Source organism: Hyla sarda, chromosome 2 (genome assembly GCF_029499605.1).
Source record: "Hyla sarda isolate aHylSar1 chromosome 2, aHylSar1.hap1, whole genome shotgun sequence".
NCBI classification, from domain to species: domain Eukaryota; kingdom Metazoa; phylum Chordata; class Amphibia; order Anura; family Hylidae; genus Hyla; species Hyla sarda.
Window position 1 is genome coordinate 304,665,302 of NC_079190.1, and position 14,722 is coordinate 304,680,023.

Genomic DNA, 14,722 nt, shown 5'->3' on the forward strand with positions numbered 1-14,722 from the left:
TTTACGGATTTTTCACCAAGAAAGGATGCAAGTATCGACAAAAATTTACCACTATGTTAAAGTAGAATATGTCACGAAAAAACAATCTCGGAATCAGAATGATAACTAAAAGCATTCCAGAGTTATTAATGATTAAAGTGACAGTGGTCAGATGTGCAAAAAACGCTCCGGTCCTTAAGGCCAAAATGGGCTCCGTCCTGAAGGGGTTAAAGAATACTTTTGGGTTCTTTCACTTTCTGTGGAAATCTGAGGAGGCAAACAAGGGTGAAGCCATTGTTATGGGGAACTTCTACCCAGATATAAACTTGTAAGCTAAAACCAGAAGGTCCAACAGAGGAACCAGGTGTTCAGAAATAATAAAGGACAATGTGGGAGTTTTCTAAAAATTTTGAGAAGTGTTCTGATTGGTTGCTATGGGCAACTGGTCCACTTTTTCTTTGCGCATATAAAAATATGAATATAAAAAATAAAAGGGATGGGGAACAAGAATACAACAAATAAAGGAAAAACACACATAGCAGTATACGATCAAAGACATACCATAAAACAAAGACAAGTTAACAAGTAGCATAGGTAAAAAAAGAAAACAATGCAAAGGTTGATCAATATTCCTTAACAAAACTTCTGAAATTGCAGCACAGTACACTATGCAGTATACAAAATTATAGGGCAACAGGCAAATGTAAAACCTAATCTAAAAGGTGTCCTAAACCTCTGCACAGGTTCATAGGTCTGTATGCCCAATAAATATTTATTGGAACACATTCTGAATTTTAACAGGTTTGTATAATATTTTCCTTGACCTAGAGCAATGAGAATTTGTGAGTGTTAGTAATAACAAAAAAAATTAGTGCCCCTCCCTCTTCACCATGTCTATTCCCTTTTTATAAAAATAAATAAATATATATATATATATATATATATATATATATATATACTAGAACATAAAAGGATAAACTTACTGCACAGGAAACAAGATTTATGGAAACTTGCGCCTTCACATTGTACTTCTTCTGCAAAGTAGACAGACCTATCACATGCTGGACATTTCTTTCCTCCACCCCAATTAGGCATTGTGCTGTTGGAACACTGCAGAATTAAATGGCAAAATGTAAATAAAAACATTAACATATGTTGGTCCATTTGATAATTTTCCAGACAGAAAAAATACAGAAAAAGTATATTAAATAATTAACACAATAAAAAAATGTTTTAATGAAAGTGATAACAAATTAAATAAATATTTCAACAATAGAAACGTATATCCTATCACATGCTCTGTTTGTTGTCCATAGTAGTGCCAGAGAGACCCAAACACTCTACTATGGTATTTCCCGAGCACCAACTCCCTGCCTTATTCAGAAGAGTTAAGTTAAGGCCCCATTTTCATCTTATCAGGAAGTCGCAGAGGTGGGACATGGCCCCCATCCCCCAGCTAATTTGTATTGCATAGAGAATGTGTTCCTATTGCAGTCCCACAGATATGACAGTGCTTTCACTCTCTGTGCAATGTTCAGGTGTGCTGTATATTTCATGGAAAGTGTGTTCCTGCTGCAGCCAATAGGACAGCTATTTCACACTCTACGTCAGTGATTCCAAACCAGGACCCCAGGGTGCCAGAAAGCACTGCTAGGGCTGCTGCAAGGGTCCGGAGGATAAATAGATGCCAAGCAATGAACACTTCTGCCAACGAGGAGTGGGTACAGATGCCGGGCGGGAAGCATCCACGTCACTGGAGCGACGATTTTGGATGCTTCATAGCATTCCTCCACGCAGCAGTGAGCCGATGTGAGGTGAAAAATTCAAACCCGTGAAAAAATCGGACCGCCCCTCTCCGAAGTTTGCCGAAGCTAGAGGTTTTTCACGGGTTTGAATTTTTCACCTCACACCGGCAGCAGGTAATGTATAAGAGCTGAAAAAAAAGCAATAGCAGGGGGGAATGGAGACAATAGCGGCACGGTGGGGGTGATGGTGCTGGGCATGTGTTGATTGAATGATGGAGGCAATAGTATGGGGTGGGGGCTTAATAATGGAGGCATCAGGGGGGGGTTGGTGGGCTGAATAATGGAGGCAACGGGGGGTCGGTGGGCTGAATAATGGAGGCAACGGGGGTCAGTGGGCTGAATAATGGAGGTAACGGGAGTTTTGAATGATGGAGGCTATGGCAGAGGAGTGGGGAGTGAATAATGGAGGCAATGGGGGGTTGAATGATGTAGGCAATAGTGGGGGGGGGGAATGATAAAGGCCTTAACATGGGGGGTGAATAATGGATGCAATGGGCAGGTTGAATGATGGCGGCAAGGGGGGAGGGTTGAATGATGAAGGCAATAGCATTGGGAGGCTGGAAGCAATAGTTAACATTGGGAAGCTGGAAGCAATAATTAGCAAAATTGCGTTTTTCTTTTTCATTTCCCCACACAAATAGTATTTTTTTGGTTGCGCCATACATTTTATGGTAAAGTGAGTGATGGCATTACAACGGACAACTGATCGCGCAAAAAAAACAAGCCCTCATGCTAGTCTGTAGATGAAAATATAGAGTTAGGATTTTTTGAAGGCGAGGAGGAAAAAACGAAAACGTAAAAATAAAATTGTCTGCGTCCTTAAGGCCCAAATGGACTGCATCCTTAAGGGGTTAATAGTTTTTTGTTTTTTTTTGCAGGTTCTGCGGTAAAGAGTTTCAGCTGAAAGAAACCATCATCATGGTTTGGGCCAGATGGAGAAGAAAAAGAAAAGTGAACAACAGTCAGAGAAGACATCACCTGTGAGCAGGGCCGGACTGGCCCATCGGGATACCGTGAAAATACCTGTTAGGCCGCTCACCCTGGGGCCGGCAGTGGCCGGCCTGTGCTCAGTCCCCGACCTGACCCGTTCTTATGGATTGGAGCGCGGTCGGGCCGCCCATGTACACTTGCATACAAGGGCCTGATACTAGTATCAGGACCTTGTATGCAGCCAGGGCCACCGTTAGGGGGGTACAGCCAGTACTCCAGTAAGGGCCCCGGGCCCCCGCTGCACCCCCCTGCAGATGCCACAGCACAGAAGCAGGGGATCGCTGTATACACAGCAGTCTCCTGCTTCCCTGGCCGGTCCAGGACGCATTGAACTACAAACGCGTCTTACAGACGTACCTATAGTTCAATGCGGCGCTCGGGCTCGGCTGATTGACAGAGCTGTCAATCACTCTTGTCGGCCGCCCACATTGTGCAGGCGTCGACAAGAGGCCCGAGCTTCCGCCCTCTGCACTCCGGCACATGAATGACGCCATTATCATGTGCCGGATCACAGACTGGTGAAGAAGACAGAAGAGAAGAGGCCATGGACTGCAAGGGAGCCAGGTAAATATGTTTTTTTTTCTTCTATTTCTTCCTAAGGGGGCTACTTATAATGACCTAAGGGGGGTTCTGCTGGCTACCACTCCCTAAAGGGGGCACTGCTGGCTATCACTACCTAAAGGGGGCACCGCTGGCTATCACTACCTAAAGGGGGCACTGCTGGCTATCACTACCTAAAGGGGGCACTGCTGGCTATCACTACCTAAAGGGGGCACTGCTGGCTATCACTACCTAAAGGGGGCACTGCTGGCTATCACTACCTAAAGGGGGCACTGCTGGCTATCACTATCTAAAGGGGGCACTGCTGGCTATCACTACCTAAAGGGGGCACTGCTGGCTATCACTATCTAAAGGGGGCACTGCTGGCTATCACTACCTAAAGGGGGCACTGCTGGCTATCACTACCTAAAGGGGGCTGCTGCCTATCACTACCTAAAGGGGGCTGCTGCTGGCTATCACTACCTAAAGGGGGCTGCTGCTGGCTATCACTACCGAAAGGGGGCTGCTGCTGGCTATCACTACAGAAAGGGGGCTGCTGCTGGCTATCACTACTGAAAGGGGGCTGCTGCTGGCTATCACTACCTAAAGGGGGCTGCTGCTGGCTATCACTACCTAAAGGGGGCTGCTGCTGGCTATCACTACCTAAAGGGGGCTGCTGCTGGCTATCACTACCTAAAGGGGGCTGCTGCTGGCTATCACTACCTAAAGGGGGCTGCTGCTGGCTATCACTACCTAAAAGGGGATACTGCTGGCTATCACTACCTAAAGGGGGATACTGCTGGCTATCACTACCTAAAGGGGGATGCTGCTGGCTATTACTACCTAAAGGGGCTACTACTGCATACAGGGTGTAGCTATCTACAGGGGGTCAGCTATGTACACGGGTACCTACCTACAGGTGGCACCTCCCTACTCCGGGCACCTGTGTATTGAGGGAAACTATGTGAAGGGACCTGTCTACTTTCTGGAGTGACCTAACTACCTACCTACTCTTCCCCAACACACTTATCTAGCCACTCTAATATTACTGTATGGAACGTTTTAGGTGCAGGAAAAGTGTGGAGCCTAAAATGTTTGTCTGGCAGGTTCTGTGGAGAAGAATTTTGAAAGGAAGAAGTCATCATGATGGTCTGGGCCGGGAGGAGAAGAAAATGGAAAGTGAATGCCTCCAATCAGAGAAGACGTCACCTGATGTAACTGTAAGTAATCCCTTATATGGTCTGCAGAGCCTGAGCTAAAATCTACCACTATATGGTTACTGTATGGGGGGAATATTTCCTCCTTGTATACTGGTAATATTGGTCTAAGTATACAGGATTTGGTCAGTAACAGTATGATGGTAATATGTTTAGTAGTAATATTCCACCTTGTATACTGGTATTATAGGTAATATTGGTTTCAGTATACTGGATTTGGTGAGTAACAGTATGATGGTAATATGTATGGTGATAATATTCCTCCTTGTATACTGGTATTATTGGTAATATTGGTCTCAGTATACAGTATTTGGTTAGTAACAGTATGATGGTAATATGTATGGTGATAATATTTCCTCCGTCTTTCTCCATTGAACTAAAGGGCTCTTGTTTTTCTTGTCCTGTGGTTTACATTTTTTTTTATTGATAATTGGGAAAATAGCGGGCAAGCCCTGGGGGGGGGGGGGGGAGTCAAGTGGAGGGGCCCATGCCTTAAGCTGTGTAAGGGGCCCCAAAATTTCTGATGGCAGCTCTGCCGGCGGCTGCCACAGTGCCGCAATGCTGTGGCGCTGGTAGGAAATTATTTCCAGGGCTGCTTTTTATGCCCAGTCCGGCCCTGCCTGTGAGTCCTGCATATAGCAGCACTGTAATCTACATAGCAAACAGATATATAGGTGTTGTGTATTGCTTCTTTTTAGGCATTTTTCGTTTTGCATAGAAAATAATTCGGTAGGAGTGCCCTGCAAAACATTTTTTGGGGGGAGGGATGCTCTGAGCTGAAAAAGGTTGGGAACCATGACTATGTGCAATGTACTGTATGGCTGTTTTCTATATTGCACAGAGTAAAACAGCTGCATTAGCTGCATGACCTTCAGAGCAGCAATCGCAATTCTGCTGTTATATCATTATGCTCCAGTTACCTCCATACATGTCACTCCAAATCATACATGTCACTCCAGTCACAAACATTCTGTGACATTATGTCTCCAATCACCTCCAGAGCTTCTATCACACTCCCTTGCTACACTGAGTATAATGGGAGCAATAAATAACAAAAAGGAAGCATTTTACCCTTTAAAACATGAAGGCAGTGAAGAAGCATTCAAAAGCTATAGGGGAAAAAATTAAATATGTGATAAAAAGATAAAATAATCAAAACTGGGACAGAGAGACTCTTTGCCAAAGAGTTAAACTAATCCTAAAATGTTCTTTGGCCCTTTACAAGGGAATGAGGCAGGATTTATAGAGGGTGATGAAAAAAGTGAATATATTAAGCAATTTTTTCTCAACTATATTTACAAAGAAAATGAAATGCTAGGTGAAATGATTCGGGATAAGGTAAACTCTCCCTTACATGTCACCTGTCTAACCCAGGAAGAAGTACAGTAACCCCCCGACATGCGATGGCCCGGACATATGATCAAATCGACATACGATGGCCTCTCAGAGGCCATCGCATGTCGATGTCAGCATCGACATACGATGCTTTTATATGTCGGGGCCATCGCATTAACTGCTATCCGACAGCGCAAAATGCTTAAGCTGCTGTCGGATAGCAGTTTAAACATCCCGGACAGGTTCACTTACCTATCCCCGCTGCTCCGGGTCCACTTTGCGATCCTCCAGCGTTTTCTGCATCTTCTCCGGGGTCCGGGCCTCGCTTTCCGCCGTCGTTATTACGTCGCTGCACACGCCGTCCCGACACCGCAACGTAATAACGTCACCAGAAAGCGAGGCCCGGACACCGGAGAAAATGCGGAAAAAGCCGGAGGATCCCTAAGAAGACGCCGGAGCAGCAGGACAGCATCGGGAGCCCCTGGGACAGCATCGGGAGCGGTGAGGACGCGGTCCGGAGCGGCGGGGACAGGTGAGTATAACTTCCTATACTTTACATTGCACGAATCCCTCAACATACGATGTATTCGACAAACGATGGGTCGTTTGGAACGAATTACCATCGTATGTTGAGGGACCACTGTATAGTGCTGCCTAAAGAAAAATAAATAGACAAATGGACAAATCACCAGATCCAGATGGCATTCACCCCCATGTTCTTGGGGGTTAAGTAATGTAATAGACAGAGCCACATTTCTAATAAATAAGGACTCTGTAGTAACAGGGTTTGTTTCCGAGGACTCACACATAGCAAATGTGGTATAAGGGATTAAAAAGCGACCCTATGAATTATAGGCCTGTTACTTTAACCCCTTCCCGCTATTGGACATATGCATACGTCTAGGCGAACTACACGTTCGCTCAAATGGACGTATGCATACGTCCAAGCGATCTCCCGCTCTGCCGCGGGGAGCGCAGGAGATCGCTGGCGGGACTCAGCTGTCAATCACAGCCGAAGTCCCGCCGCTGCTGCCGGGGCCGCGATCACGCCGGTCCCGGCAGCATTAACCCCATAGATGCCATGATCAGCTCTGATCACGGCATCTATGGTGTTTGCAGGGGGAGCGCTCTCCCCCTGCCCACTAATGGCGGCGCCGCGATAAAATAAGGGGGATCGGGGGTGTCCAAAACACCCTCGATCCCCGTGAAGAGATAGGAGTGAGGTGGCAGGGGTGCCACCCCCTCCTATCCCTGCTATTGATCGGCGGAGCGACCGACCAATAGCAGACTGGGGGCGGGGGGGTTAAAGTTCGGTTCCCCCCGCTATGCCCACTCATCGGTGTCCGGGCACAGCGGGGGGAACCGTGTAGTAGCGGCGGCGGCGGCGGTCACTTACCCGGCGGCGGAGCTCCAGATGACGGCGGTGGCTGTGATCATGGCGGCGGAGGTGAGTATGGCGGCGGCGTGTCCGGGAGTCTGTTGCCTAGCAACATCTGCAGGACGACAGTTTGGAGAGTGGTCTCTAAACTGTGGCCCTCCAGATGTTGCAAAACTACAACTCCCACCATGCCTTGACAGCTGTTTGCTGTGTTGGCATGCTGGGATTTGTAGTTTTACAAGATGGGGTTCAGGCTAGAGATCACTGACAGTGGTCTCTAAACTGTAGCCCTCCAGATGTTACAAAACTACAACTCCCAGCATGCCCAGACAGCAGTTTGCTGTCTTAGCATGCTGAGATTTGTAGTTTTGCAACATCTGGAGGGCTACAGTTTAGGGACCACTGTCAGTGATCTCCAGCCTGAACCCCTCTAAATCTTGCAAAACTACAACTCCCAGCATCCAGGAACAGCAAAAGGCTGTCTCGGCATGCTGGGAGTTGTACTTGCGTGCCTCCAGCTGTTGCATAACTACATCTCCCAGCATTCCCTTTGGCAATCAGTAAATGCTGAGAGTTGTAGTTCTGCAACAGCTGGAGGCTGTAGTTCTATTACCTAACTCAGTATTTTCCAACCAGTGTGCCTCCAGCTGTTGCAAAACTACAACTCCCAGCATGCACGTTCTGTCAGTGCATGCTGGGAGTTGTATTTTTGCCCCCCCCTCCCATGTGAATGTACAGGTTACATTTACACTGGCGGCGGATTACAGTGAGTTCCCCGCTTCAAGCTTGAGCTGCGGCAAATTTTCCGCCGCAGCTCAAACTCCTAGCGGGAGACTCAGTGTAATCCGCCGCCAGTGTGAATGTAGCCTAAAAACACTACACTAACACAAAATAAAGAGCAAAACACTACATATACACACGTACACTGCCCCCCCCCCCCCCCCACCCCAATGCCCGGACATGCTGGGTGTTGTAGTTTTGCAACATCTGGAGGTCCGCAGGTTGTAGACCACTGTCCTATACTTTACATTGCACAGATCCCTCAACATATGATGGTTTCAACAAACGATGGAACGGTTTACCATCGTATGTTGAGGGACCACTGTACAAGGAATTGTGTCCAAATGAATCAGTAATAAGTCAGTAGCAAACCACAATGTTGAACAAAGACTAGTAGACTTTAAACAGCAAGCATATATTACACAAAATTCCGTTACTACCACAGTACAGGACTGTGAATTTATGGAACGGTCTACCTCAGGAACTGGTCACAGCAGGAACAATTAACAGCTTTAAAACAGGATTAGATACATTCCTGGAACAAAATAACATTAATGCTTATGAAGAAATATAAAATCTCATCCCTTCCCCAATATCGCGCCACACCCCTACCCCTTAATTCCCTGGTTGAACTTGATGGACATATGTCTTTTTTCGACCGTACTAACTATGTAACTATGTAACTATGTAACAGTGTTTTTCCAAGATTCATGTACAACCTATATTCATGAAACAACATCAAATTATAAGGGACTCATGATTGATTATAATAATTGGGGGGGCATTCCAAGACTACCCCTGCGTCTCAGGCAGGTAAAAAGTGACAACTTTCTAGCATTATATTTAAAATGATTTACTATATATATAATCAACTGTAGTTCCCACATTTCTGTAGCAATCCTTCTTTTATATAAAGCTTTACGCTGTACATATCTAAGTGCTGGTGAGCACAAGTAAGTGCAGAACATATATCCATCCATGTTCCATTCTTACACACTGCTTAGACAGTATGTTGTTGGCTACTGGAAAGTCACACCCATTCAGTGCAAGACTTCAGAACTCTAAAAATGTCCATAAAAGGTAGATTCCATTCCAGAGGAGAGATCATCTGGACAGGATCCAGCTCCTTCACACCCCAACTAGAAATTCTATTATAGCTGTTAAAAAAAGTTAAAAAGCGCATGTAAAAGTTATAGCCAGCATAATACTGTGACCCAGCACTGCCTATACACATTGGTATAACATGCACACAGTATATATTCTCCACAGCTATCTAGTCTGCCTGTCTTGTCTAGCTGCCTGTCTTGTCTTGTCTAGCTGCCTGTCTTGTCTAGTTGTCTGATCTACCCTGTGTTGTTATAGCAGCAGTTGTTCTGTTACATACCTGAGTCGGAATCTGCTCCTAGTCTCTTAATCTCTTTGCTGCGTTTGTTCAATGGGAGAAAGTCGCCTCCTTTTAAACAAAGTCTACAAAGTGGATGTGACCTTATACGGGAAGGCAGAAACATCAGGCACAAATGTGTAAACATTAGATCCCGGAGGAGGGAGGCAGAATAGACACATCCTACTATTGTACTGTAATGGACTGCATTCACATTTCTCTTACAGCAGATTACATCATATTTAACAGGAGAAGCAGAGAAACATGGAGCACTATTCTTCCTATCTAAAAACAGACTCTGTCTCTATAACAGAATTAAATGTACCACATCATTACAACCTACACAAATCTACCAGCAGTAGTTTTGCAACATCTGGAGAGCCACCGTTTGCAGATCACTGCGCATAGCTCCCTAAATTTTACCCATCCACATCTTGCAAAACTACAACTCCCAGCATGCACAGACAGCTGTTTGCTGTTTGGGCATGCTGGGATTTGTAGTTTTGCAACATCTGGAGGGCCAAAGTTTGGAGGTCTCAAAATCTGGCCCTCAAAATGTTGCAAAACTACAACTCCCAGCATGCACGAACAGCAAAAGGCATGTCTCGGCATGCTGAAAGTTGTTTTGGAACAGCTGGAGGCACACTGGTTGGAAAATACTGAGTTAGGTAACAGAACCTAACTCAGGATTTTCCAACCAGTGTGCCTCCAGCTGTTGCAAAAGTACAACTCCCAGCATGTACGGTCTGTCAGTGCATGCTGGAAGTCAGGGCCAGATTAATGTAGGGGCTGATGGTACTGCAGCTTCAGGCCCCTACAGTAAAATAGGCCCAGCCGGCTGCCAAATAGGCCGCCGAGGAGTGGAGCCGCCCGCACTGCAAAACTGCAAGAGAACAGAGTTTAAATCCTTTCTACTCTGTTCTCTCGCGGGCCGCGGCGGACGGCAGTCAGAGCAGCTGATGCGGTACGTTTTTCATCGCCACTTACCCTGCCGGATATTACCTCCACACGGATCCAGGGGGGGGCAACAGTGCAATTGCCCCCCGAGATCGTCACCTTTGTCACACGCTGCGGCTGCTCCGTTCTTGCAGTGTGAGTGAGAGCCGCGGGGATGCCATCCACGGCAGGCCAACGCGATGACATCACATCATCGTGCCGGCGCCCGGAGATCATGTCCCCGCAGCTCTCACTCACACTGCAAGAACGGAGCAGCCGCAGCATGTGAGAAAGGTGACGGGTGTGAGAACGGGGGGGGGGGGGGGGGGAGCAAATTATAAGTGAGGGGCACATGTCAGGAGGGCATTATATATGAGGGGCACAGGACATGGGGTTATATTGAGGGGCACATGACAGGACTCCCCCTGTCATGTGCCCCTCATATATAATACCCCATGCCCTGTGCCCCTCACATATAATGCCCCTCTGACATGTGCCCCTCACATATAATGCCCCCTGTCCTGCCCCCTCAGGGGGCATTATATGTGAGGGGCACATGTCAGGGGGGCATTATATGTAGAGGCGGCTCTCTAATTAGGCGATATAGGCGGCCGCCTAAGGCCTCGCGCTAAGGGGGGCCTCGCGGCCTCCTAAATCGTGTAGTTAGAGCAGTGATTTTGGCGACATTTTTTTTCTTCAAATGTCCCGCCCCAGCCTGCGCGCAGGGGGGAAGGGAAGCCTGCGTGCGCACTGCGCACACAGCGTCCTCCTGCGTCCCCTGTGTGACCCTCCCCCTTGCGGCGCAGTGAGCCGAAAATGGTGCCCGACGGCGTAGCGAGCTGCATTTACGCCGGACTGCCGTGGAACTGCAAGGTGGGCCGGTGTGAGGTGAGATTTCCGAAGGTACCGTACCCTTTCCACCCCCCTGTTACCCCTTCTCAACCATGTCCAAACCCCCCACCGTCACCCAGGTCCACCCTCTGCACCCCCCCCATCATCCATGTCTGCCTTGTCTACCTCCCTGTCCATCCCGGTCACCCATGTCCTACCCCCCCTGTCACCCATGTCTACCCCCCCCCCCCTCAAACCCCCGCCAGTCCAGTGTGTTTCCCAACCTGGGTGCCTCCAGCTGTTGCAAAACTACAATTCCCAGCATGCCCGGACAGCCTAAGTCTGTCCAGGCATGCTGGGAGTTGTAGTTTTGCAACAGCTGGAGGCACCCGGGTTTGGAAACACCGATCCAGTCCATACTCATCCCACACCATGGCCAGTTAGGATGTCAGGTGTGTACACTGTCCGTAATAATGTTATAATAACATGTCCACCCCCCTGTCACCCCTGTTCACCCCCCCCTGTCCACCCCCTTGTCACCCCTGTTCACTCCCCTGTCACCCCTGTTCACCTCCCTGCCACCCCTGTTCACCTCCCTGCCACCCATGTCCACCCCCTGTCACCCATGCTCACCCCCCTGTCACCCATGCTCACCCCCCTGTCACCCATGCTCACCCCCGTGTCACCCATGTCCACCCCCTGTCACCCATGTCCACCCAGTGTCATCCCTGTCACCCAGGTCCACCCCCTGTCACCCATGTCCACCCCCCGTCATCCCTGTTCACCCATGTCCACCCCCTGTCACCCATGTCTACCCCCTGTCACCCATGTCTACCCCCCCCCCCCCCGTCACCCATGGCCATTCATTTTGTGGTGTCGGGAAACCCCTTGGAGCCCTGCTGGCTCGTCGAGGATCAGGGGCCCTTTAAGTGGTGTTACTCTGGTAGCTCTGGATGTAAATATAGCAATATACTCAATGATATAAGTATCCAGCCCAGTGTTTGCCAACCAGGGTGCTTCCAGCTGTTGCAAAACTAAAACTCCCAACATGCCTGGACAGCCTAAGTTTGTCCAGGCATGCTGGGAGTTATAGTTTTGCAACAGCTGGAGGCACCCTGGTTGGGAAACACCGATCCAGTCCATACTCATCCCACACCATGGCCAGTTAGGATGTCAGGTGTGTACACTGTCCGTAATAATGTTATAAAACATGTTCACCCTCCTGTCACCCATGTCCACCCCCCTGTCACCCATGTCCACCCCCCTGTCACCCATGTCCATCCCCTGTCACCCATGTCCACCCCTACTGTCACCCATGTTCACCCCCTCCTGTCACCCATGTCCACCCCCCTGTCACCTATGTCCACCCTCCTGTCACCCCTGTTCACCCTCCTGTCACCCATGTCCACCCCCTGTCACCCATGTCCACCCCACCCTCTCACCTATGTCCACCCACCTATCATCCCGTCACTCATGTCCACCCTCCTGTCATCCATGTCCGCCTTGTCCACTCCCCTGTCACCCTTGCTTTACCCCCGTCTACCCCCGTAGTCTACCCTGTCACCCATGTCCACCCTCCTGTTCACCCATCTGTCCCTTTGTTACTCCAGTCCACCCCTCTGTCACTCTTGTCCCTCTTTTACCCCCTTGTCACCCTTGTCCACCCCTCTGACCCCTTCTCCCATGTCCACCCTCCTGTCATCCATGTCCACCTCCCCCATCCAACCCTCTGTCTCCCCTGTCCATCGCTGTCACTCCATTGTCCACCCCCTGACCACATCCTTGCCACCCATGTCCACCCCCTGTCCACCCCTCTGTTACCACCTTGTCACTCCTGTCCACCCCTCTGTCACCACAAATGTTCACTCTTCTACACCCATCTGTCACCCTTGTACACCTCCCTACACCCCTCTGTCACCCATGTACACTCCTCTACATCCCTGTCACCCATGTACACTCCTCTACACCCCTCTGTCACCAATGTACACCCCTCTACACCCCTCTGTCACCCATATACACTCCTCTACACCCCTCTGTCACCCATGTACACTTCTCTACACCCCTGTCACCCATGTACACTCCTCTACACCCCTCTGTCACCAATGTACACCCCTCTGTCACCCATGTGTGGTGTCCCAGTACAGGTACATTGTGTCAAGGTATTTTAGGCCCTGTCAGATTGAGACCTCCATTGTCCTGGGGGCTCCCCTGCAGGGACTCAACCATTTCTAATGTGTATTTGCACTGTTATAACTTAATAATCTGTTAATAGGTATCTGTAGCTTTAAGTATGTTACCTAGCAACCTCATGCTCAGTCAGAGTATGTGAGAGTGGAGGACTGAGGGCTAGACTAAACTTTTGTGTAAGGTGTTATATTATGTTATTACTTGTATGTAACTTTATTGTAAATCCTAAAGGGGATACAGACAACTCTATGATCCACAGCTGCCTGGCCAATGGGCTTTAGTTTAGCCTGCCCTTATAAGGGGTGGTATTTCCTGTGTAGAGAAATTCAGGAGTTCAGAGGTGGAGTGCAGAAGGGTTCAGAGTTCAGGTGTGGAGAGAAGCTGAGTGAAGAAACAACAACTCATTTCAGTTCAGATTGAAGAAACAGCAACTCATTTCAGTACAGAGTACAGAGTGGAGAAATATCAAGCCTTTACCTCAGCCTTGATCAGAGAATTCCTAAAGGACAATTCAATATCTTCTGTCGAAAAGCCACAAATCTACCGACACTTCAGTAAGTGACTTTAATCTCAAGCCTAATATAGCGCAGAGCTAAAATCCCTAGTCCAGCCGTAAGAGCCAAGCATATATGCAATATCAAGTCCAGGCACTGCAAGCTGTGTGGTCCTCTAGAGACTGTCTGTTAAACCTTTGGGAGACTTTGGTTGAGCGCTGTGAAGATTGTACCGCCCATCTTCAAGTTAGTAAAGCCTCCGTTAAACTGCAACCTGGTGTGGAGTCAATTCTTTCCAGGCTAGCCTGTGGGGAGACGGAGTTCCCCGGACCTGTAGTACCCTGGGAGATACCAAGACTACAGTGGCGTCACGTGACATTAAGGGTTAATATCATCCGACCCTGGGTTCATAACCCCCCCAAGAACCAAGTAGCTAACCCCAATGTAGCGGTGGCTGCGGACCTCACCCGTGGCCACCACAACGTTTTTGGTGTCCACGAACAGGATACGGGTGTACACCTCAACTATTCAGCCACTAAATCAAGTCCTTCCCCCAATTCTGAACTGTGTACGGGACTGTGTTATTGAAAGAAATTTGTCTAAAGAGGCGCAAATACAAGTGGTGGGGAAGGTGAAGGAGAGACTGTTAGCTGCCAGTACTAAGCGTAAAAAGTCCATACCTGAAGGGGTTAAATTGTTTCCACCATTTCCCGCGCGTGGGAGCAGTCGCAGCTCCGCCCAGTCAAGCCCCGGCGGGGACGCCTCTTCAGTGTGTGAGCCAGAACTAAAGAATCCGCCCTCTGTTGCACAGGGGAAGCATTTACTGACCGGACCAAACAGGAAACTGCCGGGCACAGCCATAGCAATGC

At 48.5% G+C, this 14,722-nt stretch overlaps 1 protein-coding gene across 4 annotated transcripts in view; it reads right to left on the bottom strand.

Moving 5' to 3' along the window:
- CSRP1 (cysteine and glycine rich protein 1) overlaps nucleotides 1-14,722 on the bottom strand; it is a 117,667-nt gene that overhangs the window by 63,981 nt on the left and 38,964 nt on the right. For 2 of the 4 annotated variants that reach the window (XM_056557615.1, XM_056557616.1), the window contains exon 5: nucleotides 963-1,089. In XM_056557615.1, coding sequence (XP_056413590.1) covers nucleotides 963-1,074 — 112 coding nt within the window. In that variant the 5' untranslated portion in view covers nucleotides 1,075-1,089. Of the gene's footprint in view, nucleotides 1-962; nucleotides 1,090-9,408; nucleotides 9,558-14,533; nucleotides 14,556-14,722 lie in introns of those variants that run through there. The other 2 variants (XM_056557617.1, XM_056557614.1) reach the window with 2 other exon arrangements.